This window comes from Canis lupus, chromosome 11 (assembly GCF_048164855.1).
Source record: "Canis lupus baileyi chromosome 11, mCanLup2.hap1, whole genome shotgun sequence".
Lineage (NCBI taxonomy): Eukaryota > Metazoa > Chordata > Mammalia > Carnivora > Canidae > Canis > Canis lupus.
The window spans coordinates 49,341,413-49,366,431 of NC_132848.1; the positions used below are offsets into that span (position 1 = coordinate 49,341,413).

The 25,019-nt window shown below is 37.0% G+C and overlaps 1 protein-coding gene across 6 annotated transcripts in view; it reads left to right on the forward strand.

Annotated features, from left to right (window-relative positions):
* Positions 1–25,019, forward strand: part of PPM1B (protein phosphatase, Mg2+/Mn2+ dependent 1B) — a 102,026-nt gene that overhangs the window by 17,532 nt on the left and 59,475 nt on the right. The window contains exon 1 of one of the 6 annotated variants that reach the window (XM_072768210.1): positions 13,983–14,081. The exons of the other annotated variants lie outside the window; for them this stretch is intronic. Coding sequence (XP_072624311.1) covers positions 14,075–14,081 — 7 coding nt within the window. The 5' untranslated portion in view covers positions 13,983–14,074. Of the gene's footprint in view, positions 1–13,982; positions 14,082–25,019 lie in introns of those variants that run through there. 6 annotated transcript variants of the gene reach the window in all.

The following is a 25,019-nucleotide window of genomic DNA, read 5'->3' on the forward strand; positions in this document are numbered from 1 at the left end:
AAGCTTTTAACAGAGACATGCAGGTAGCTGGTGATAAGTCTTTATATAGGCCTAAACTACTTTCCTTAGCCTTTGTGTCTCCATCGTCTTTCAAATCTATTAAGACCTCCAAATTTTTAAAAGCCATGGAAGTAGTTAAGAGGAACAAACTAATGATAAACACAGCATGGAGATAGATTTTGCAGAAAGAAATCAGACAGAAAGGGGTACATACTATATACATTTATGTGACATTCTAGAAAAGGCAAAACTATGCATGAATGGTTGTCTAAGTCGTGTTCAGGGGAGATTGGTTTCAAAGATACATGAAGGGAACTTTTTGAAGTGACAGAAATGTTCTGTATCTATATTGCAATTGTGGTTACACAAGTATCTACACTTAACTCATCAAACTATGCACGTAGAATGGGTGCATTTTGTTATATGTAAAAACAATAGCTAGAGGTCTTCAACTGGAACAAGTTGGATGGCAGAATGGAATTTTATGGATTGGACTACAATCTGAGGTTCTTCGAGTGAATTGACCTTTTTTTGACAGTAAAGACCTTTAACATTGGTGGTACCCCTTGATGTGTCTGACAGGGAGTTTATATGTAAGAGAATGTAACTGAGATTAATATGCGATTTTACTGCATTTGACATATAAGTAAATATATGTAATCAACGAAAACATTCTGGTAATATCCAGTTAAATAATTTTTTTCTGGTTTGCTGGTTTTGGAAGTCACTGAAAGGATTTCAGTAATGAAAAAGCCTTTAAGAAATACTGACCTATAGTTGAGCCTAGTTGGAAAAATTTGAGAGATCAAAATGTTATCCGTAGGATAATCATCCTCTAAATGTCAGATATTTTCTCCTCTGTCAATTTATATGTGGATAGTTGATCTAGGATGTAAATTATAACTTTGTTATTTGACTACATCTGATTTTACTTATGCATTGAGTTGGTTATGATAGACTAAGGTTTGATTTATGGATTATAATGGTAATGATAGCTAGTACTTTTAAAGCACTTACTTTATGTCCAGCACTGACCTACAGAGTTAACCTGTACTCTCATTCATTTACTACGACAACTCTGTAATGTAGGTGCTTTTATTACTCTTGTCTTTTAGATGGGTATATCACAGCTTTAGAAATTAAATAATTAGGTCAGGGTCATCACATAGTAAGTGGTTGAGCTGGCATTTGATTCAAGGCTATTTTGTGCTAAAGCTCATACTTTTTTTTTTTTTTTTTAATGTTAAGAAAGAAGTCTTGAATGGAAGAATGGTGATTTAAAAGAAGAGGGCATGACTTGGCTTTCTGCAGATTCCATGACCCATAATAGATTCTGGGTTCCAAAGAGTCTGGCATTCCTAGCTTTTGACAGCCCACAATGGCAGGCAGTGCCTCATGGATCTGAGCTAATGGTGATGATGGCCATTGGGAATGAGGTTTCTGCCATTCCCAAGGTCATTCATTCCAACAGTATGGCTCTTGGCCTTTGGGAAACCTTCCTCTTATTTCTTGTCTTCCTCCTTAACCCCAATATCTTTCTATCATTATCTCTAAGTCAGGTTCATTTGGAAGCATTCATTGGAACAATGTTTCCTGAGTTCTTACAGGTTCATATGAGTTTGTTTACACTCTTTTATACTTGAAATCAAATTTTGTTGGATGTAAAATCTGTGGCAGATGTTTTCTTGCATATCTTAAATATCATTGTTTTCAACTTAGAACATCGCTGTCAAAGTTGACAATGTAATATAACCTGAATGCATATTATTCATAGTTTAAATATGGATGTAGTATAATTTTTAGTCCATGCTATACATATCCAGAGAGTGATAATTTTTTTCTCATTAAAATAGCTACAACAAAAAATTATTTCCACTTCATGACTTATCTTTTCCTTATTGAAAGGCTAGGGGAGGGATTAAAAATTGGTACCCTTGCCCCAAACTTGAAATTTTTAGCTGTGCTTTTGAATTAGAATAAGATGTGAATTCTTGTCAGACCTGGTAGATCTTACTTAAAATTAAAAATTACAAAATCTGTGACTGACTTGATTTGTTTTCATAATCTAGAGCTATAGTTTCCAGCCTTTGGGAGATTCTTCGTGTTTTTGTTTGTTTTGTTTTGGAAGGGAAGCAGATATTAGAATTAGTTGGAAAGACGTGGGGGCACCATGCATGAACGATCCAAATCAAACGCTAGCTTTGCAGCTGGATTAATTGGTATTCCCATTCCCATTCCCATTCCCAGTTACATTTCTTTATTACTGGAACTGGGTGTGGTCAGTGCCTAGTTAGCCAACTATTATAATAAAATATATTAAAAGTATCAATTTAACAATTATGTAAACCCTTGTGAACTTTCCATATCTGTTATTATTTCAGAAATCTTAAGCAAATGCCACTAATACTACAGTTCAACAGAATTGATTTGGAAGAAGAGAGAACTTAAGAATTGAAAGGGAGGATGAGAGCCAGATGTTCTGTTTCTGTGAGTTTAGTGAAGTAAAAAGTATTCTTTGCTTCTTATTCAAGTGGATACTAGTATTTAGGATTTGAAGCAGGTATTTCTGGAAAAAAAAAATCTGCTCTTTTAGGCTCTGGATTGGTATTGTGCCATGTGACTTTTCAAGCATTATTTAGAGCATGGGCTCTAATTATGGATTTTATTACTGCTATCATTTATTTTTAAGATTGACTTATTTTAGGGCAGCCTGGGTGGCGCAGCGGTTTAGTGCCGCCTGCAGCCGGGGGCGTGATCCTGGAGACTCTGGATCAAGTCCCACGTCAGGCTCTCTGCATGGAGCCTGCTTCTCCCTCTGCCTGTGTCTCTGCCTCTCATTCTCTCTCTGTGTCTCTATGAATAAATAAATAAAATCTTTAAAAAATAGAAAAAGATTGACTTATTTTAGAGAATGAGGGTATGTGCCCACAAGCAGGGGGAGGGGCAAAGGGAGAGGGAGAGAACCTTAAGTGGACTCCCAGGGAGTGCAGAGCCCTACACTGGGCTGGATCCCATTACCTCAACTGAAATTAAGAATCAGTCGCCCATCCAAGCCATCCAGGCATTCCTGTTTATTTATTTTTTTAATATTTTATTTTTAATCTCTATACCCAGTGTGGGGCTTGAACTTAGAATGCTGAGGTCAAGAGTTGTGTGCTCTGTAGCCTGATCCAGCCATGTGGCCCATGCTATCATTACTTTGGGCAGCATAATATACAAGTAAAAGTTGTTAATCTTGCCATTGTGTCTAGCAACAGGCTGGTAGTGAAGAGTACTTGGCTGCATTGTAGAAACATTTCTTGATAACCCTTAGGAGAATATGTGGCCTCAGTTAAAATGTGAAAATAGAAAGAGGCACCATTCTAACTAAGCATTTCATCTGTATTAGATTTTTAAATTTTCTCACAACTCTCTGAGGGTACGTTTTATTCCCCATGTTTGATAGAAACTGAGGCACAGGAAAGGTTAGCTAACTTGACCAAGGTCACCTAGCATGTTGAGATAAATGCAAGTCAAGGCAATTTGGCTCTAGATTCCTTGCTTTTAACTGCAAATACATAGAATAGAGTGCACTGAGGAAACACATTATATTAAGAGATAATAGCTGAGAATTTTACAGACTTGTGAAACCTGGATCATCTGACTCAGAAAGGTAAGCGATACTTAATTAACCTCAAAGCCTTTAAAAGTCTAAGGTACTTAGCCAGGGGTCAAGACCTACAATCCACAACATAAAATTAATCAGCTTGTGGGCTGTTTCTGCTCTTTTTTATTTTTCCTGCTATTGAATTACAGAGTTTTAGTAATTCCGGCTAGTTTTTTTTTTTTTTTTTTTTTTTTTTTTTAATTCTGGCTAGTTTGAATGTAACATACAAGTACTGCTGTTATGAATGCTATAATTATTACTTGTTATCAGCAAGAATATTTCCTGTAAATTTGTTTTGCCTTAGATGTCTTCATTTCTAAATGTCATTTTATTACCTTTACAATTGAGTTTTTTAAAAGTTTTTTAAAGTAGGCTCCATGCCTGACATAGGGCTTGAACTCATGACCCCAAGGATCAAGAGTTGCAGGTTCTACCAACTGAGCCAGCCAGATGCCCCCTTTTTTCTTAAAAAAAAAAAAAAAAAAAAAAAAAAAAATTTTTTTTTAAAGTAGGCTCCATGCTCATTTTGTGCAATTGACTTTTTTTTTTTTCTTTCTTTTTTTTAGTAGACTGCACATTATGGATTCTAACTGGGGGCTTGAACTCACAACTCTGAGATCAAGACCTGAACTGAGATCTAGAGTAGGATGCTTAATTGACTGAGCCACCCTGGCACCCCAATAGTTGACTTTTTTTTTTAATTCAGAAAAATATGCTTCATATTTTATAATGGAATGCAGTATGAAAATAAGGTTAACTTTCAGTGATCTATTAAGTGAGCAGTCAGTAAAAATACTTTTATATATATAGCAATGAAAAAAAGGTTAATATGTGCTCTGTTTAAAGTTAAAAAAATTTTGTATAGAAGGCTTATAGTGAGGAAAATAAGTATCTCCAGAAAGTTTTTGATAATATCTATGGGCTTTTCCGGTAATTACTTCCATTATCTTTAACTAAAATGTTTATACAACTATTTAATTAATTTTTAAAAAAATTTTTATTTATGGGGTGCCTGGGTAGCTCTGTCAGTTGAGTATCTGCCTTCAGCTGGGGTCATGATCCTGGGGTCCTGGGATCAAGCCCTGTGTCAGGCTTCTTGCTCAGTGGGGAGTTGGCTTCTCTCTTTCTCTCTGCCTGCCTGCCTGCCCCCCTGCTTATATGAGAGCCCACTCTCTCCTCTCTCCCCCGCTTTGTACTCTCAAATAAATAAATAAATAAAATATTTTTTAAAAAGTAAATAAAATTTTTATTTATTATTATTTTAGGCAAGCTCTACATCCAACATGGGGCTTGAACATGACCCTGAGATAAGAGGTGCAAGCTCTACTGACTGAGCCAGCCAGGTGCCCCAGTGGTTTCTTTGTTTTAAGTTAGACATTATCATTTAATTTTCTGATTTGGAAGTACAAAGGAATTTTCTGTCATCTAGTTTTGCTGATGAGAAGTCCCATGTCATTTGGATTCTTTTTTTTTTTTTTTTTAAGATTTTTTTTTTTTTTTAATTTATTTGAGACAGAGCATGAGCAGGGGGAGAGGGAAAGGGAGAAGCAGAAGCAGCAGACTCTGCTGAACTGGGAGCCTGATGTGGGTTGATTCCAGGATCCTGGGATCATGACCTGAACTGAAGGCCAATGCTTAACCCACTGAGCCACCCAGGCGCCCCTGGATTCAGATGACCTTCTAGCTTCATTCTTATCTCTAAAAGCTTGAACAGTTAATTAAAATTATGCTTAAAAAACACATAAAATTTACCCTCTTAAGTTTTTTCCTGAAAGATTTTATTTATTTATTCATGAGAGAGACAGAGAGAGAGAGAAGCAGGCTCCATACAGGGAGCCTGATGTGGAACTGGATCCTGGAACTCCAGGATTATGCCCTGAGCCAAAGGTAGACGCTCAACCGCTGAGCCACCCAGGAGTCCTGCAAAACAAATTCTATACCCACTAAACAACAACTCCTCTTTATCCTCTCAGTCCTTGGTAACCACAATTCTACTTTTTTGTTTCTATGAATTTGACTAATTTTACATACCTCGTATAAGTGGAATCATACAGTATTTGTCTTTCTTGTGACTGGCTTATTTCACTTACCATGATGTCCTCAGGGTTCATCCATGTTGTAGCCTGTGTCAGAATTTCCTCCCTCCCTACCCACTCCCTTTTTTTCTATTTTAATTCTACTTACTATAGTTAATATAGTGTTATGTTAGTTTCAGGTGTACAATATAGTGACTCAAAAGATTTCCTTTTTAAGGCTGAATAATAATAAGTTATATGTGTATATGCCACATTTTGTGTATCTGTTCATCTGTTCATTGGGCATTTGGGTTGCTTCATCCTCTGAGCTGTTGCGAAATGTTACTGTGAACTTGGGTGTGCAAATATCTCTGAGACTTTGCTTTAATTCTTTTGAATATGTGCCCAGAAGTGGGATTGTAGATCATTTGGTTTTATTTTTACTTTCTGGGGAACTACCACATTGTCACAGAAAGCTTTTAAGAGATTTTAATTTTTGGTCCTATGAAAGTTCACAGTGATCTGTCTGAACATGTGTCCCTCCCCTTACCCCACTTCTCCCCCAGGCAGTGGACTTTGAATCTGATTACTTCTATCTTCCCTCAGCTGTGAGAAATTGTTTTTCTTCTTTATTAGTTTGATAATTTATTCTCTTGTTCTCTGTTCTGAAATAGGTATTTGGTCTGTTGTGGCACTGCCTGGACTGAACCTGTGTGTTGTTCACCTTTTTTTCTTCTTTTGTATTTGTTACACATATAAACCATTGAGCGGAAAAACCATTGAGCGAGGTGTGTGTTTTTGTTTTTTGTTTTTATTGACAGGGGAGTGGTGGGGACAGTCATATATTTATTTAAATCCAAAGGGCAATTTTTCATCCTTATTCCATTTTCTTTCTTTCTTTCTTTCTTTCTTTCTTTCTTTCTTTCTTTCTTTCTTTCTTTCTTTCTTTCTTTCTTTCTTTCTTTCTTTCTCTTTTTTTTTTAGATTTTATTTATTTATTCATGAGAGACAGAGAGAGAGAGAGGGAGAAGCAGGCTCCATGCAGGGATCCCGATGTGGGACCCGATCCTGGGACTCGATCCCAGGACTCCAGGATCAGGCCCTGGGCTGAAGGTGGATCTAAACCGCTGAGCCACGCCCCCCACCCCAGGCTGCCCCCTTGTTCCATTTTCATAGCACCCTGTTCCTATTTTGTGGAAGCAAGATGCAGTATTTTTTTGGGGGGGGTAGAGAGAGAGAGAGAAAATGAGCGGGGGAAGGACAGAGAGGCAGAAGGAGAGGGAGAGAGAGAATCTTAAGCAAGCTCCATGCCCAGTGTGATCTCACAATGCTGAGATCACGACTTGAACCAAATCAAGAGTCAGACACTCAGATGCTCAACCAACTGCGCCATCCAGGCGCCTCTACAGTGTCTTTTTGAATCTCTGATTCTGATTTCTCATTTAAAAAAATTCTCCTCATTGTTGTAATTCCCATAACAGTGGTATCATCGCAGCTCTTTGCCTTTCATGCTGCTGGGTTTCCTTACATGGTTGATTGTCCTTGACCTATCTGTTCGTGCTGCTTTGTAAATATGCATTTAAAATTTTACATACATTTAAAATTTCTTGAGAAAAGAACACTTTTTTTTGTTTGGGGTAAAAAGTCTGGCAGAAACTTTTCTGGATGTGGACTAGAAGGGGAGGTGGGATTAATGGTTCTCTGTAACTTTCAGTAGCTCCCCCCATTTTCATTTTCGTGTTCTCTCCCATTTTGCTGGGTCCAAGCACCATGCTATGTTTGAGTTCTGAACCTGGCTAGCTGTCTTCTTCCCACTTCTAATTTGCTACTTGCATATTCTGAACTGCTGATTCTTCCATTCTGTTTCATTATTCAATCACCATGCTACCATCTGCTTTACACCTTCCAAAGATTTTTGATATCTCTACCCATTGATGGCATGCCTCTTATGTCCCTCTTCTCCCTCCTAGGTTTTCATTGTTTGTTTCATAGTTAAATATCTTTACTAACATTTTGATGGTGTTTTGGGATGGGTTAGAGATAAACGGGCTACGTTCCTTCTGTCTGGAATGAGAAGATCCTTTATCACATGGGTTAATATATCAATATGAATGATGGTTTTTCATTATAAAAACATTTCACTAGCACCTGGCTGGCTCAGTTGATAGAGCATACAGCACTTGATCTCGGGGTTGTGAGTTTGACCCTATGTTGGGCAGAGTTTATTTTTAAACACAAAAAAATTTCACTGAAGATTATTCTACCCTAGGGCTTTTGTTTGTGTACAGATAGTTTCTTGTTAATAGTCTAGAGAAATTTAAGTATATTGGATTTGGGGAATATATTGACTCTGTAAGTCTTATGTCTTATTTTTCAGCACTTTGAAACTTTTCTCCTCTTGTTCCATATTTTAAAGCTTTCTTTTCTTGTGAAAGTAATTTTAAAGAACTCTCAAAATTTAGTAGGCAGATAAATTTAAATGAGTTGATCTTTTATTTATAAGTGTTAGACCAGGCGTCTGTTAAAACAGAAGTGACATTTATTTTGGCTAAACAGTTTCTGTTCTACATATGTGTTTACATAGCATTTTCACACTCCATAAATTGAACAGAACAAGTACTCATATTTTTGGGTTGACTAAATTTTACTGTAATATTTGTCAAGGAAATGGGTATTAATGACCATTTAATAGTAAAAGAAATTGATGTGGAATTATTGTGTTGAAATGAAATTGTACTGAGACATGAATTTTCATGTCGGTGTATGCAGCTTCTTGAGCAACATGAATGTATTTTTGCCTAAGAATTTGATTCTTGACAAGAGGATCCATGTGCCTATCTCAGGATTTAATGGACATTAATGTCTTGCTGTGTTTGCTTCAAAGTGCTCGCAGAAAGAAAGAAAATATTACCAAATTTATCTAAATATTATCATTCCATCTCTTCTGACTCCTTCCCCCTGGAAGTAACTATTATCCATTTGGTTTTAGTAGTTCAGTAGTTTCAGTTTTTATACTAGTGAGGCATGTTTTTAATACTTTTCTGGACATTCACTCATCTAAACTAATCTATTATTGTTTTGTATAACTTTACATAAATAGCATCACACCGTTTCTTTTCCCAGATAGCGTTGTTTTTGAGATTTATTCATGGCGATACATGTAGATGTAACCCATATTTTTAACTCTGTAGGGTATTACATTGCATCAGTGTCCTCATGTGCTTTTCTTGTGTATAGAATTTCTCTAGGGTGGAGACTCTTCTAACCCGACAATTCCACAGGAAGTTATGAGCATCTTTACTTTGCCAGATATTATTCTGAGATTTCTGATGCCATTGTGGTTCCTGATTCTCTATGTGTGACCTGTTTTTTTTCCCTTTGGGAATTTTCAGGGTTTTTGTCTTCTCAGTGTTTTGAAATTTCAGTTACCCTTTTTTGTTGTTGTTGTTGTGGTTCTGTTTTCATCAGTTTGGCCAGGCACTTTCAGTCTTGATACTTTTGTTTAGTGCTGGGGAACTTTTCTAAACTTTTTTTGATAAATTTCTTTTCTTTGCATTCCTTGTTCTTTCTGGAATATCTATTAGTTGGATGCTATACCCAGTACTGCTCCTAAAACTTTCTTAGTTTTATTCTCTCCTGTTTTGAGAGTGTGTGTGTGTGTGTGTGTGTGTGTGTGTGTTTGTATTTTGGGATGAAAGAGGCACAGAGAATCATATTTCAGGGTCGTTTTTCTAACTTAATTTTTGTAATCTTTTATTAAAAATTGCTGTCCTCATTTTAGGTTCTAAGAGCACTTTTCCCCCTGATTTTTGTTTTGTTGTTTTGTGTGTGTGTGTGTTTTTTATTTTTTACATATATGCTAGTGGCTTTATTTATATATTTATCTTTAAAAAGTATTTATTTAAGTAAGCTCTCTACTCTGTGGGACTCGAACTCACAACCTTGAAATCAAAAGTTGTATGCTTCTGTGAGCCATCTAGATTTAAAAAAAGAAATAGCATCTCGTTCTTGTTTCATTAGTATAATACTCTTATTTCTCTTGACGATTTTTTTCTTTAAAAAAAGATTTTGTTGGGACACCTGGGTGGCTCAGTGGTTGAGCATCTGCCTTTGGCTCAGGGCATGATCCTGGAGACCTGGGATCAAGTCCCACATCGGGCTCCCTGCATGGAGCCTGCTTCTCCTCTCTCTGCCTGTGTCTCTGCCTTTCTCTCTGTGTCTCTCATGAATAAATAAATAAAATCTTAAAAAAAAAAAAAGATTTTGTTTATTTGAAAGGGGGGCATGCACAAGTGGTGGGGGGAGGTGAGCGACAGAGGGAGAAGCAGACCAGGGGCTCTTTCCCAGGACCCTGGAATCATAACATGAGCCAAACGCAGACACTTAATTGAGTGAGTTACCCAGGTGTTCCATTGATTTTATTTTTCCAGCTTTATTGTTCTTTCTGATTACTTTTTGGTTTGTCCTTGTGATTTATTCTGTTTTTCATGTCTGGTAATCTCCAGGTTTCTATTCATGTTTAGCTTTGGAAACCTTGTGTGAATTGGTCAGGGACTATCATTTGGCAGGCCTGCCCATAGGATGACCTGACCATTTGTTGAGTATTCCTGTGTATAAGTAATCTGTAAGTACTTTCTCTGGGACTATTGAATTTCTTCAGAGAGCAGTAGAACTGTTACCTGCCTGAGATGTAAACATGTTTCTGGAAATTAAATTTGGAAAGAAGGCTGAGGGCTTCAGGATTCATAACTTAAATCTCTGGTTTCAGTAAGGTTTCTTGCCCTGGTTCTCAGCTGAATATACTGTCTCTAAATTCAGAGGCTTCGTAGTTCATTTTTTTCAAAGTAAACCTCCAGTGTAGTAGTTTTAATATATGTCTGTAAAGTCTTTTTTTTTTTTTTTTTTTTTTTAGATTTTATTTATGAGAGAGAGAGAGAGAGAGAGAGTAGAAGCAGATTCCCCATTGAGCAGGGAGCCCGACACAGGGCTTGATTCCAGGACTGTGAGATTATGATCTGAGCCGAAGGCAGATGCTTCACCAGCTAAGCCATCCAGACACCCCTGTAAATTCTTTTTTAATCTCCCTTTTTGAAAGATGGAGTCTCTGCTCTAAGAGGCGGGGTCTGTATCCCCTCCCTTTGAGTCTGAACGGGCCTTAGTGGTTTGCTTGTAACCATCAGAATGCAGCCCTTGTGACACTCATGAAAGGACATAGAGCTTCTCCTCGTTTCCCGTGGGACATTCCCTCTGGGGAAGGCCAGGTCCCATGTAAGAAGTCTGACTGCCCAGAGATAGTCAAACTGGATAGACCACATACAGGTGCTCCTGGGGCAGTTCCAGCTGAATTCTTACCAGCAGCAACCATCAACTGTCAACCATTAAATGAATTTTCAAAAAAAAAAAAAAAGAATTTTCATTTTAGGTGACCATCTCCCTAGCCAATATCTCTGCAGTGATGTGAAAAATCCCATGTAGGAACTTCTCATTTAAGCCCTTGTGATTAACGAGCCAATACTGATACATTCTTACTAATCAAAACCCATACTTATTTACTCTGGCTTCCTCAGATTGGTTGATTGATTATTTATTTATTTACTTACTTATTTGAGAGAGAGAGAAGGAGAACGCACAGTGAGGGGAGTGGCAGGCTACCAGCTGAGCAGGGAGCCTGTCTCTGGACTTGATCCCAAGACCTTGGATTGTGACTTGAGCCGAAGGCAGATGCTTAACCGACTGAGACACCCAGGTGCCTTCCTCAGATTTTTAAAAAAATGAGGTATAGTTGACATATTATTAGTTTCAGGTGTATAGCATAGTGATTCAACATTTATATACATTACAAAACACCACGATAAGTGTAGTTACTTTCACCATACAGCGTTATTACAATATTATCAATTCCCTATGCTGGTACTTTTCATCTCTTTTATATTTTGAAGGTTTCCATAGTGTTTACCTAATGTCTTTTTTCTGTCCCAGGATACCTTTAGGATATTGCTTTAGGTATTGCTTTATGATTATGTCTCTTGAGGCTGCTCTTGGCTGTGGGAGCTGCTCAGAATTTCCTCTTTTTTTTTTTTTTTTTTAAGTCACCTTGTCACTCTTGAGTACTGGTCAGATGTTTTGCACAATATCTCTATTCGGATTTGTTTAATACTTTTCTAATGATTAGACTGGGTTATGGGGTTTGGGTAGAGACCACAGAGATAAATGCTATTTTCATCATGTCGTATAAAGAGAACATATTGGGAACATGGTTATGATTATTTGACCTTGATGACCTGCCAGAGATAGCATGTGTCACATCTCTCTGCTGTAAAGTTACTTTTTGCCCCCTTTTCATTTTGTGCTCTTTGAAAAGGAAGTCATTATGCCCAGACCACACTGAAAGGGGTGGAAAGTGGTGATTCATCTATTTGAGTGTGAGGTATCTGCATAAATTATTTGGAATTCTTCCGCACTGATGATTTGTTTGTTCTCTCCCAATATTTCTGTCTTTCATTTTTATCAATATGGACTCATGAAGTTTTTATTTTATACTTTGGGTTATAATCCAGTACTACTTTATTTTGTTGCTCTGATTATTCCAGCTTTGCCTATTAAAAAAAGTAATTGTTTGATCTACCATAGCCCAAGAGTGGCAAATTAATTCTATTGTTTCTGCTTCGTTTCCCTTGTTTTACCTGTAGTTTTTATTTAAATATTTTGGTTTGCATTATTTGGTTTATCACTACAGTTAAATTTTCTTTGTGGATTACATTTGTTGTCTTTTTTTTTTTTTTTTTTTTAAGATTTTAATTATTTGAGAGGGAGAGCAAGCGAGAGAGCAGGAGCAGCAGGGTGAGGAACGTAGGGATAAGCAGGCTCTTCACAGAGCAGGGAGTGAGACATAGGGGCTTAATCCCAGGATCACAACCTAAGCTGAAGGCAGAGGCTTAACCAGCTGAGCCACCCAGGTGCCCTATTGTCTTGTCTTTTATTTTTATTTTTATTTTTATTTTTTCGTATATTTTTATTTTTTAAGATTTTATTTATTCATGAGAGAGACAGAGAGAGGCAGAGGGAGAAGCAGGCTCCCTTTGGGGAGCCTGATGTAGGACTTGATCCCAGGACCCCTGGATCATTCCCTGAGCTGAAGACAGATGCTCAACCACTGAGCCACCCAGGTGTCCCTATTTGTTGTCTTTTATTTTTTTATTTAAAAAAATTTTTTTTTATTATTGGAGTTCAATTTGCCATATTAGTTGTCTTTTAAACTGGATTTTTTTCCCCTTGAATTTGACTTAGGTTACTATTAATTAACACGTTTTTGCATTTGTTGCCCTTGTTTGATCTTTTATCTTCAACCATGTATGGCTCTTTGTTGTGAGTGGATTTTTTAAAGTGTATATAGCTAGAGAAGGAGTTTGTTTTGTGTTCCAGTTTGAGAATTATTTTTTAAATAGGTGAGTTTACATTTATTAATATGACATGTCTTTGTTCTGAATTGTCTTATTTGCTTTCTTCTTTTAAACGGTTGGAAATTTGGGGGCCTGGGTGGCTCAGTTGGTTAAGCGTCTGCTTTTGTCTCAGGTCACGATCCTGGGGTCAAGCCCTACATCGGGCTCCCTGCTCAGTGAGGAGTCTGCTTTTATGTCTCCTCTCTGCTGTGCTCTCTCTAGCTATCTCTAATTATCTCTGTCTCTCTCAAATAAATAAAATATTTAAAAAGAATTAAAAGTAAATGTTTGAAAATTTAAAAGTATTTTACTGTGTTTCTTTTGGGCATGTTTTTTCTTTCTATGACTTAGATATTTTATAATCTCTTTCTCTGATGGTTTGTGTATAATTGTATAATATGCAATTCTATCTTAATGATATCTCTAAGATGTGGAAATTAGTTTACTCCTAATATTTAGTACTTTATCCTCTTGACAGTTGATTTTGATTCTTTACTTCTCTTTAGTGTATATATCTGTCATTTAATAGCTCTAAACAAATGTGACCATCTTTCCCGTGAAAGAAGAAATTCACACATATGCACTACCTTTTACCTTCACTTTTTTCCAGTACCTTCCAGTCTGTTATTATTTATACTTCATTATGATTAATGTATGTCACTAATTATCCTGTAGTCATTTCTCATTTAGCTTTCAATATTTTTTTTACAAGAAAGGGCCTTGGGAGAATGAAATTGAGGGAAACTTTTCCTCTGCCCTTTATATTCATGGGTTGGGAGTTTGTGAATTAAATGATACTATATAGAGTAACAAGAGAAAAGACAAAGTTTATATACTTGGGAGGTTTAAACAAATGGTTAGAATTTAGAGTTCAGAATTTAGAGTTCTGAGAACGAGAAGGGGAAGGAGAGAAAGGGCTCTCATGGAAAAAACAGGACATTTAGGAAAGACAAATTAGGTCTTTAGGAGAATAGATGAGAGGTATGACAATGTTTGATTTCTCATTCCAGTGCCAACTCCCTTTTGCAGGTGATAGGAGTAAATCTCTCATTATTGGAAGCCTCCTTTGAAGGGGGATTTTTGGTCCTGATCAGTGCTTTTGGAGGACTCTGCTTTTTAGGCAGAGAAGGGGTGTGGATTTGAGATAAAGCCTTTCAAAGCATCTGTTGATTTTCAAATGTCTTCAGTGCAAAAATAATTTTTATGCTACTGTGATATAATTTACATCCCTTTACATGTTTGAAAGAATAAGTGTAGTCAGAGATAAAACGCTTGCATCGTGCTTTGCTTCCTTGAAGTCTTTACCATTGTTTCAGTTCCTTCTGCATTGTGCTTTGAAGACTGCGAACACCCTGATTTTTTGTCTACTCTCCTGCTTTAAGTGGCTTTATTTAAGAGTGAGTAGGGGACTGAAGGATTGAATTCCCATGGGATTCTCTATTGCCTTTAAAATTGAATGGCTTGAACATACTGTGTTAAACCCCAAGCTAAACTGTAAATATGTTGCCCCAAGTCCTTAGTATATATAGTATTTCGTCCTGTAGATGAGGGTTTATTAGCCTCAGTACTGTTGACATTTGAACCATTAATTCTTTGCTTCCAGGGTGTTGTGTGCATTGTAGGATGTTTTACAGCTGCTTGGCCTCTACTAACAAGATGCCAGTATCCGCCCCCCCCCCCCATGCCACTTGTGACAATCAAAAATGTCTCTATATTTACCAAATGTTCTGGGAGCCAAAATCTTCCTTGGTTGAGAACAACTGCTTATAGATTTGGCCCATTCCTCTATTGTTAAGAAATGTAGGTTATTCTTATTTTTAAATAACACTGTAACGAACATCATTATGCACAAAGATTTTCTCTTTTGATGTTGTTATGGTGAATTAGTGATTTTCAAATATAGAACAATTTTTTTCAAAGATTTTATTTATTTATTCATGAGAGACAGAGAGAGAGAGAGGCAGAGGGAGAAGCAGGCTCCATGCAGGGAGCCTGACGCGGGACTCGATCCCGGGTCTCCAGGATCACGCCCTGGGCCGAAGTCAGGTGCCCAACCACTGAGCCACCCAGGGATCCCTAGAACAATTTTTTTTTTAAAGATTTTATTTTTAAGTAAGCTCTACATACAACGTGGGGTTCAAACTCCCAACCCTGAGATCAAATCACATGCTGTACACTGAGTCAGCCAGACACCTCGTAACCATTTTTCTATTCCTGTTTTGTTATAGGGGACGTATTTTTGATACGCCAATAGATTCTATTAATATTTTTAATCTTTTAAAATAGTAATATATTTATGTACAATTTGTGTTGTTTTTTAAAGATAACTTCTCAGAAATGGAATTACTGTCAGATTTTTCAGTTACTACATAATCTTGATATTTTTAGGATACATTTCTAAGCCACTCTATCATGATTGGCAAAGTCACAGGTGGAGAGATTTTCCAGAGCCAGTTTATAATCCTTGTTTTATCCAGCACTTTGGTTGGTGTGAGGTGTTCTACTTAACTGAGGCTTACCTATTAATTTTTTTTATTTATTATTTTTTTTCCTATTAATTTTTTAAATAAACTTTTAATTTTGAAATAATTTTAGATTTACAGAAAAATAACAAAGATAGTACGGAGAATTCCTGCATACCCCTTGATCACTTTTCTTTAATGTTAATTTTTTCTCTATGGTGTATTTGTCTAAATTAGGAAACAAAATGTTGGTACTGTTCTGTTCACTATATTCCAGACTTTGAGTTTCGCCAGTTTTTCTAGCAATTCTCTTTTTCTGTGCCAGGAACCCTTTTGAGTACCACATTATATTAAATACCATTGCCTTTTGAGTCCTCAAACATTTATGTATGTTTATTTTTTATTTTTTAAAAAGAAGACAAGTTTACATGCATTAACCACTGGAGCCTTGAGTTTAAGGATGCAAACTCTAAGCCATTCTGCTGTGGTGTGAATTCAGCCTTGCCCTTTAAGTTTCATTGTCTGGTTACCTGAGGCATCTCAGCTCTTTCTTTTCTTTTCTTTCTTTCTCTTTCTTTCTCTTTCTCTTTTTCCTTCCTTCCTTCCTTCCTTCCTTCCTTCCTTCCTTCCTTCCTTCCTTCCTTCCTTCCTTCGATTTTATTTTTTTATTCATGAAAGAGACATAGGCAGAGGGAGAAGCAGGCTCCATGCAAGGAGACCATTGTGGGACTTGATCCCAGAACCCTGGGATCACGCCCTGAGCCAAAGGCAGATGTTCAACCACTGGGCCACACAGGCATCCCATCTCAGTTTTTTCAATTGTAAAATAAGAACATTAATAACATCATCTTTACTAAATTGTTTGATTAAATGACACAGTGCATATCCATCTCTTCATATAAAGTCTGGGATATAGACCTCACAAAAAATAGTAAGTTTGTTATTATTGCTGTTTACATTACTTTTAGTCAAAAGAACCAACATGCTAGTCTTCAGAAATCCTTGGGAAAAATTGTGTCCATGGGCCTGAGGCATCCCTGACACCACTTTATCCTTTTGATAGGAAGCAGATGGGATTGACAGATTGTGCTGCTCCTATGGAAGGTTTGCCAATGTCCATGTACCCTTTCTACGAAATAGTGTGCCAGCTGTAGGAAGGAGGGGGGGAATTTTGCAGTGTCTGAATATCTGTGGTTGAAATTTTATAATTTCAACTGTGTCTAAAGATTTTTGGTTGAAGTCTCTTTGAGAATTGTTGCTTTTCAGATACTTGTTTTTCTAAAGGGTAGAATGTTTATGAAGCATTTAAAACAGGGCCTGCAACAGAATGAGCACTGTGTAAGTATTTGCTTATTCCTTAGTGCCTAAAATCCGATAAAAGCATTTTATGATTACTTGTTGTAATGAGTCTCTGGAGCAAAAATTAATTGAAATAGTAAGAGGTGAGAGGACCATTAACCCGCTCAGATTAGTCACCTGGTTGTCCCTGAAGGGGCCTGGTTTCTGACCAAACCTCTTTGCAGTCTGCCCCCTCGGGCTGTTGAGACAGCTAAAGCTCCCTACCTTTGGCCTAGGGCTGATAGAAGTGTGAATAGTTTCTGGCATTTGTAATTATGAGGGAATAAAGGAAGAATGAAATTGTTTTGGCAGGGTTTTCTCTACATGCCCTGCAATTTAAATTTTGATACAATCACTGGTATCTGAGTATGGCTATTGAGGAAGAAGTGAAGTGATCTTAATTTTGGGAGAACTTAGATGACATTAAATTAGCTTTTAAAAATTTGGTTATGGAAAATTTCAGACATACATAAAGATAGAAATAATATATATTGAGCCCTCATGTACCTCTCTACTTGAATAGTATTGACATTAAGAGCTTTATTTATTTATTTATTTATTTATTTATTTATTTATTTATTTATGGTAGATACAGAGAGAGAGAGAGGCAGAGACACGGGAGGAGGGAGAAGTAGGCTCCATGCCGGGAGCCCGACGTGGGACTGGATTCCAGGATTGCGCCCTGGGCCAAAGGCAGGCGCTAAACTGCTGAGCCACCCAGGGATTCCCTGAGAGTTTTTGTTTTTGTTTTTGTTTTTTTTTGAAGAATTTATTTATTTAAGAGATTGTGTGAGAGAGAGAAAGCACAAACAAGGGGGAAGGGTAGAAGGAGAAGCAGACTCCCTGCTGAGCAGGGAGCCTGATGCAGAACTCGATCCCAGGACCCTGGGATCATGACCCAAGCCAAAGGCAGACACTTAACTGACAGAGCCACCATGCACACCCAGGAGAGTATTTTTAAATTGTGGTGATCACTTGGGACATCTGGGTGGCTCAGCGGTTGAGTGTCTGCCTTAGGCTCATGTCCTGACCCCAGTTCTAGGATCAAGTTCGGCATCGGGCTCCCTGCAAGGAGCCTGCTTCTCCCTCTGAATGTGTCTCTGTGTCTCATGAATAAATAAATAAAATCTTAAAAAAAAAGTTGTGGTGATCCCTCATAATATTATCCAATCTAATAGCAACCTTTTTTTTTTAAGATTTACTTAGAGAGGGAGAAGAGAGCAGGAGTGGGAGGGGCAGAGGGAGAGGGAGAATCCTCAAGCAGATTGAGTGCTGAGGATGGAACCTGATGTGGGACCCAATCTCACAACCCAGAGTTCAAGACGGGAGACAAAATCAAGAGTCAGACACTTAACTGATAGAGCCACCCAGGTGCCCTAGTAGCAACCATTTTAAGTTTTGTTTATTTTATATGTACAGATTTTACATTATTAAACAAGAGAACAAATACTTTTACTTTCCTGTTTATTTTTTTGTAAGTAGTCTCAATGATAATTATCTTAGTGGGGAATCATAATTTCTATTTTATATTCCTCAATTCTTTCACCTTCTGTATTTGCTCTTTCCATAGTCTATTCTGATTTTAGCTTGGAAAGGGCACTGACATTTTTATGTTGCAGTTTACACCAAGATGATGATTCATCTTGGTTTCCATATATTTATAAATAGTTGAAACCTTCAAATATAGAGGTGCCTTTTTAAAAAAATCCCTTGTGTGTGTAGGGGTGGGTGGGAGTGCATTTAAACTGAAGTTTCCAGTTTTTTTTAACTTGATGACATCCTTTCTTTTAGTATCTCTAATAATTAACACAATCTTTTAAAAAATGTCTTAATGTTAACTACACACTTTTCTTCCATCCATTGATTCTAGATCTGCCCTCTGGAACCAAGTGTCAAGTCTTTTCCTCTTTTGCAAGGATTCACCACCAGCCCTGTTAGTACTTAGTACCTACTCTCTAGTCTAAGCAATATCAGCTACTTCAAATGTTCTTCATATGTTCTTCAACTGTCTTTTGAGCTATTCTCATTTTTCTCCTTAGGACATACTTGTATTTTGTCAGGGTCCCTCGTAAAACATGGCTCTTAGTGAATGCAGTGCTTTATGTATTTGGCAAGTCAGTATTGAACCTTATGTTAATCTACACTGTTGTGTTCATATTTCCTAGGTTTAATGAGCTTGAGTTGTGAACTGTGGCTTAGCCATTTTCAGTTGCAGGACACCTCCCATAACTGAGCATCCTCCGGCACTGCTTCATTTGGTGCTCACTTGCCCATTCATTCATTCCACAAATATTTGATGGGGTGCTTTTAGTCATTTTGACAGTGAATAAGACCGTTTCTCCACTTCTGGAACTTACATTCTTGTTGGGATAAAAAGATAAAGAATTTAATAAAAAACAATTTCAGCAACTATGAGTAAAGTAAAACCGTAAAATGAGCCATGATGGTGTTTGGAGAATACTTTAGATTTTGTGGTCGGGGAAGGTCTCTCTGAGTGGACATATGGGCTTAGATCTAAATGTCAAAAAGGAGTTAGCCATGCTGCTGGGGGTGTAGAGTTAAGGGTGATTCCAAGAAGAGAAAACAGTAAAAACAAAAGTCCAGAGATGGGGAACAAGTGTGACGTAGTGAGGGTATAGAAAAGGCCACTGTGGCTAGTGAGCAGTAAGTGATGATGGAAGAGTTACAGGAAATAAGGCCAAAGATCTAAACAGGGGTCAGATCGTAGAGTGCTGTACTGAGGTTGGATTTTCTTCTAAGTTCGTGGGAGTCAGGAGTGACATGATTTCATTACATTTAAGAAAGATCACCCTAGAGAGTGAATTATAGGGGGGCAAAAGTGGAACCACTAATTAAGAGGTTATTGTAGTAGTCCAGGCAAAGGATGATGATGACTTTAGCTTGGCTGGTACAACTACAGATGGGGAGATATGGGCTAATTTGGGCTATATTTGGAGATAGAATTGATAGGATTTGTTAATGATTCAAAATTGTGCGAGAGAAAGCAGAATCAAGGCTCTGATCTATAGATATTTTTGTTCCTGTGAAGAAACAGATTTGTTGCAACTCAGGACAAACCTGGTGTACTTTTAATATTGCCGCCTGTGTTGTATTTTGGTGGTGATTAAGAGCATGGACTCTGGACAGACAGCCTGGGATGTAATTTGGACAACCTAGGTTCCTTACCTTGGACATATTACTCAGCCATTCTGTGACTCAGTGCCCTCCTCCATAAAATAAGGACTGTAATGTCTACCTCATAAGGTTGTTGCAGAGAATAAATGAATTGAATGATATAGATGAAGTTAATATAAAGGTCAGTACCTGGTCATGTTATAGAGCCTATATAAAAGTGAGCTTTTATTATTTTAGCGGTTTTGCAAGGGTATTTTTAAGAGTACATAACGTTAGCCATATGCTAAGTGTATACACTAATCCCTATAAAGGATCCAATTCTACTCTTTAATTGTATCTTTGTATTTTTTGTTTTCCCTCAAGGGTATGATCTGTAAATTTCTTGCTTTCTGCCATTATGAAAATTTGGAAAAATTATTATTTTTTTAAATTTTTTTTTAAGATTTATTTATTCATGAGAGGCAGAGAGAGAGAGAGGCAGAGACACAGGCAGAGGGAGAAGCAGGCTCCATGCTGAGAACCTGACGTGCGACTTGATCCCAGGTCTCCAGGATCACACACACCCTGGGCCTAAGGCAGTGCTAAACCGCTGTGCCACCTGGGCTGCCCTGGAAAAATTATTTTGTGTTTTCCTGTAGCCCTATGTTGCAAGCTAAAATCTGCATTAGTAATGCATTTGTTTCAAATACTTTTAGGATATGCTTATACTGCAGTCTTAGACCAAAGAAATGTCTTCAAAGAGTTACCAGAAATACTGGATTTTTGCTAAGATGCCTTATAGTATAGCTTTTTTTTTTTTTTAAGATTTTATTTATTTATTCATGAGAGATGGGGGCGAGGCAGAAATACAGGCAGAGGGAGAAGCAGGCTCCATGCAGGGAGCCTGATGTGGGACTTGATCCCGGGACTCCAGGATCATGCCCTGGGCCAAAGGCAGGCACTAAACCGCTGAGCCACCCAGGGATCCCCAGTATAGCTTTTATATTCATGGTGTCTGATGAAGTATATGTTAATTTTATATCTATAAAATTATAAAATGTTCTATGAGAATTTTGTTTTCATCTGGTCTCTTACAGAAGCGCAGTTCGTTTAGGTAGAGTTTGATACTTGTACTTACAAGTAGCAGCACTAAATATTTACTCTTGTTCTAAAGTCTTTCAAGAAAAGGATTTTTCCCTTAGTTACCATGGTATATGCATTTCTCTATGAATTTATGATATACTTTACCATAGCTTGATGTTATCTTCTAGACACTGTTACACCTCAGTTTTCATCATGCATTGAGTGTAGAATTTATGCTTTTTTATTTATGTTCTTTTTAATAGTAGGACTCACCAATGAGTTTACTTCTCCAAGGAAATGATGTAATGAACAGGATATATCTGCTGGGTCTTAATGGCTCACTCTGTCAGTGTAGGTAGGTGATTGTTTCCGATTTGTTTGCAGAGAAAAAAAACCTTTGGGTATCAGTATATTGATATTTCTAATGGTTTAGATTATTATGAATTAGAGCTTTTGATTGCTAAAAAAGATTTGCTGTAAAGAAATTTTCCTTGTTGAAATAACATCTATTTAATGGCATTAAATTCATGTCATTTAATTTTATTACATTTATATATTTTAAAATGGAAAGGGTACAACATAGTATATAACAGTGTCTCTTTCACTCCTGTCTTCCGACTGCTTGATTTCTCTTTTCTTCTGCATGGTTTCCAGTTCTGTGTACACTTTCAGGAAATGAATGAATACACACATGTGCATGTGTGTATATTTCTTTTAAAAGAATTGTAGGACATTTTTTTCAACATACTTTATCATTCAGTGTGTATCATGATTCATCCTATGATCGATATCCAAATGAATGATACTAAGATTGTTTCATGTATTTTATTTTTGCTTCCAGTGCTACGGTGAATAGTCAGTTTTGTACATGTAGGAATAAACTTGTAGGTAAATTTTTAGAATTTGGTTGAAGAGTATGTGCAACTGTAATTTCTGATCAATTTTTTAAAATTGCCATCCACTGAGGTTGTAGCAATTTATCGGTATCAGCAATGTAAATATGTTTCTGCACGATCTTGTCAAGAGAATGATGATGATCAAATCTTTGGTCTTTGACAATCTGATACATGAAAAACATCTCAGTATAGTCTTATTTTAGTTTCTCTTATGAATGTGAGGTTGCGCTTAGTTTAAGATCCATTTGTGGAGTGGTTTTGTTCCATTTTTCAATCAGTGTTGGTCATTTTCTTACTGATTTATGGGACTTTAAAAAATTAAATTGACATACAGTGTTACTAGTTTCAGGTGCCTAACACCTGAATTCAACAGTTGATTAATTCAACAGTTCTATTACTCAATGCTCACCACAATAAGTATAGTCACTATCTGTGACCATACAACATAATATTACAATATTACTGTATTCCGTATGCTGTACTTTAAAGTCCATGCCTTATTTATTTTATAACTGGAAGTTTGTACCTATAATCCTCTTTATGGGTTTTGCCCATCCTTCCACCCACCACCCCTCTGGCAACCACCATTTTGTTCTCTGTATTTAAGTCTGCTGTTTTGTATAAATGAAATAACGTGGTGTTTGTCTTTCTCAGATTTATTTCATTTAGTGCCTCTAGGTCTATCCATGTCTTTGCAAATGATAAGATCTCATTCTTTTTTTTTTTTTTTTAAGATTTTATTTATTTATTCATGAGAGATACAGAAACAAAGAGACATAGACAGAGGCTCCCCAGAGGGAGCCTGCTGTGAGACTCAATCCCAGGACTCTGGGATCATACTCTGAGCCAAAGGCAGATGCTCAACCACTGAGCCACCTGGGTGTCCCAGATCACATTCTTTTTTAAGGCTAAGTAATATTCCTGTGTATGTGTGGGGGAGCGGTGTGGACATATATAAACATACCCATCTTCTTTATCCATTCATTTATTGATGGACACTGGGCTGCTTCTGTATCTTGGCTTTTGTGAATAAAGCTGCAATAAATACAGGAGTGCACATACCTTTTCAAATTAGTGATTCATTTTCTTTGGGTATGTACCCAGTAATAGAATTACTGGATCATATCATATTTCTATTTCTGATTTTTTTTGAGCAATATTCATACTGTTTCCCCCAGTGACTGTACTAATTTATATTCCCACAAACAGTGCACAAGGTTTTCCTTTTTTCCACATCCTCACCAACACTTGTCTTTTTTTCTTTTTAAAGAAAACCTGCAGTATCATAGTGTATTTATTAATTATTTTAAGGAATTCTTGGGACACGGGTGGCTCAACGGTTGAGCCTCTGCCTTTGGCTCAGGGTGTGATCCTGGGATCCAGGATCGAGTCCTGCATTGGGCTCCCTGTGGGGAGCCTGCTTCTCCCTCTGCCTTTGTCTCTGCCTCTCTCTCTGTGTGTCTCTCATGAATAAGTAAATAAATCCTTAAAAAAATAAAAAATGAGGAATTCTTTATCCCCAACATGGGACTCAAACTCATGATCAAGAGTCACATGTTTTTCCAACTGAGTCAGCCAGGTGCCTTTCTTACCTTTTTGATACTAGTCATTTTAAGTGGTGTGAGGTGATACTGTGATTTTTGATTTGCATTTCCCTGATGAGTGGTTTGGAGCATCTTTTCAGTGTCTGCTGGCCATCTTTGGCTGTATGTCTTTGGGAAAATGTCTGTTCAGGTCTTCAGTCCTTTTTTTTTTTTTTTTTTAAGATTTTATTTATTCATGAGAGACAGAGAGAGAGAGGCAGAGACACAGGCAGAGGGAGAAGCAGGCTCCATGCAGGAAGCCTGATCACGGGACTCAATCCCGGGACTCCAGGATCACACCCTGGGCTAAAGGCAGGTGCTAAGCCACTGAGCCACCAAGGGATACCCCTTCAGTCCATTTTTTAATTGAAATTTTTTTGGTGTTGAGTTGTAGAGGTTCTCTATATATTTTGATATTAATCCCTAAAGAGACATTTTTATATATTAGGAAAATTGGCTCATGATATGAAATGCAATTTCTTGTTTCATAGTATGCTATTGTTTTATTTTTTGCTTCTTTAATTTAGTTTTCTTAAATATTTACATAGTTTAAAGAACCAGACAGTTTTGTGTGCTCTTGTTTTTGTATAAGATTCCCCAGAACCAACCATTTCAAACTCTTATAGCTGATTCCTTTGGAACTTTATTTTATTTTATTTTATTTTAATTTTTTTTGGAGTTTATCTTTTTAATCTCTAATGTCTGCTTTTTGATTTTTAAAAAAGATTTATTTATTTATTTATTTATTTGAGAGAGAGAGAAAGTGCAGGGGGTTAGGGGCAGAGGCAGAGAGAGAATCCTAAGTAGGCTCCATGCCCAGCACAGAGCCTGATGTAGGGTTTGATCTCACGATCCATGAGCTCATGACCTGAGTTAAAACCAAGAGTCAGACACTTAACCAATTGAGCCACCCAGGCACCTCTGATTGTTTTTTTTTTTTTTTTTAACCAATTCTAGGAATCCTCTATCCCTTTACTGAAGATGACATCTAGCTCTTTGATTTGATTATCCCAACTGTACACATAGACATACTCCCCCATACTTCAACATTTTTTCAAAAAGGGATCATTTTTTACTTCCTGCAGTTTCTTGTTTTCTTGGGATTAATACGTTTTGTTCAGTGTTTGATGGTCTGATCACTAACTCAACCTCTAGTTGAGACAAATGGCATTTTGATTCTTCATTTTTTGAATTAAACCTTTTTATCTCTGATAGCTTATAGGCTTTTATACCTATCTTCGGTTTTTGAAATTTTTGACAATGTACTTTTGTAAATGCCTGTTTCCATCCATTGTGCTTATTATAGGATGGCCTCTTTCAATTTTGAAATCCATGCCCACCCTTCAGTTTGAAATTTTTCTTATATAAACTATAGAGACACTTCATTTTATTGAGCTTCACAGATATTGTGATCTTTACAAAGTGAGGGTTTGTGGTAACCCT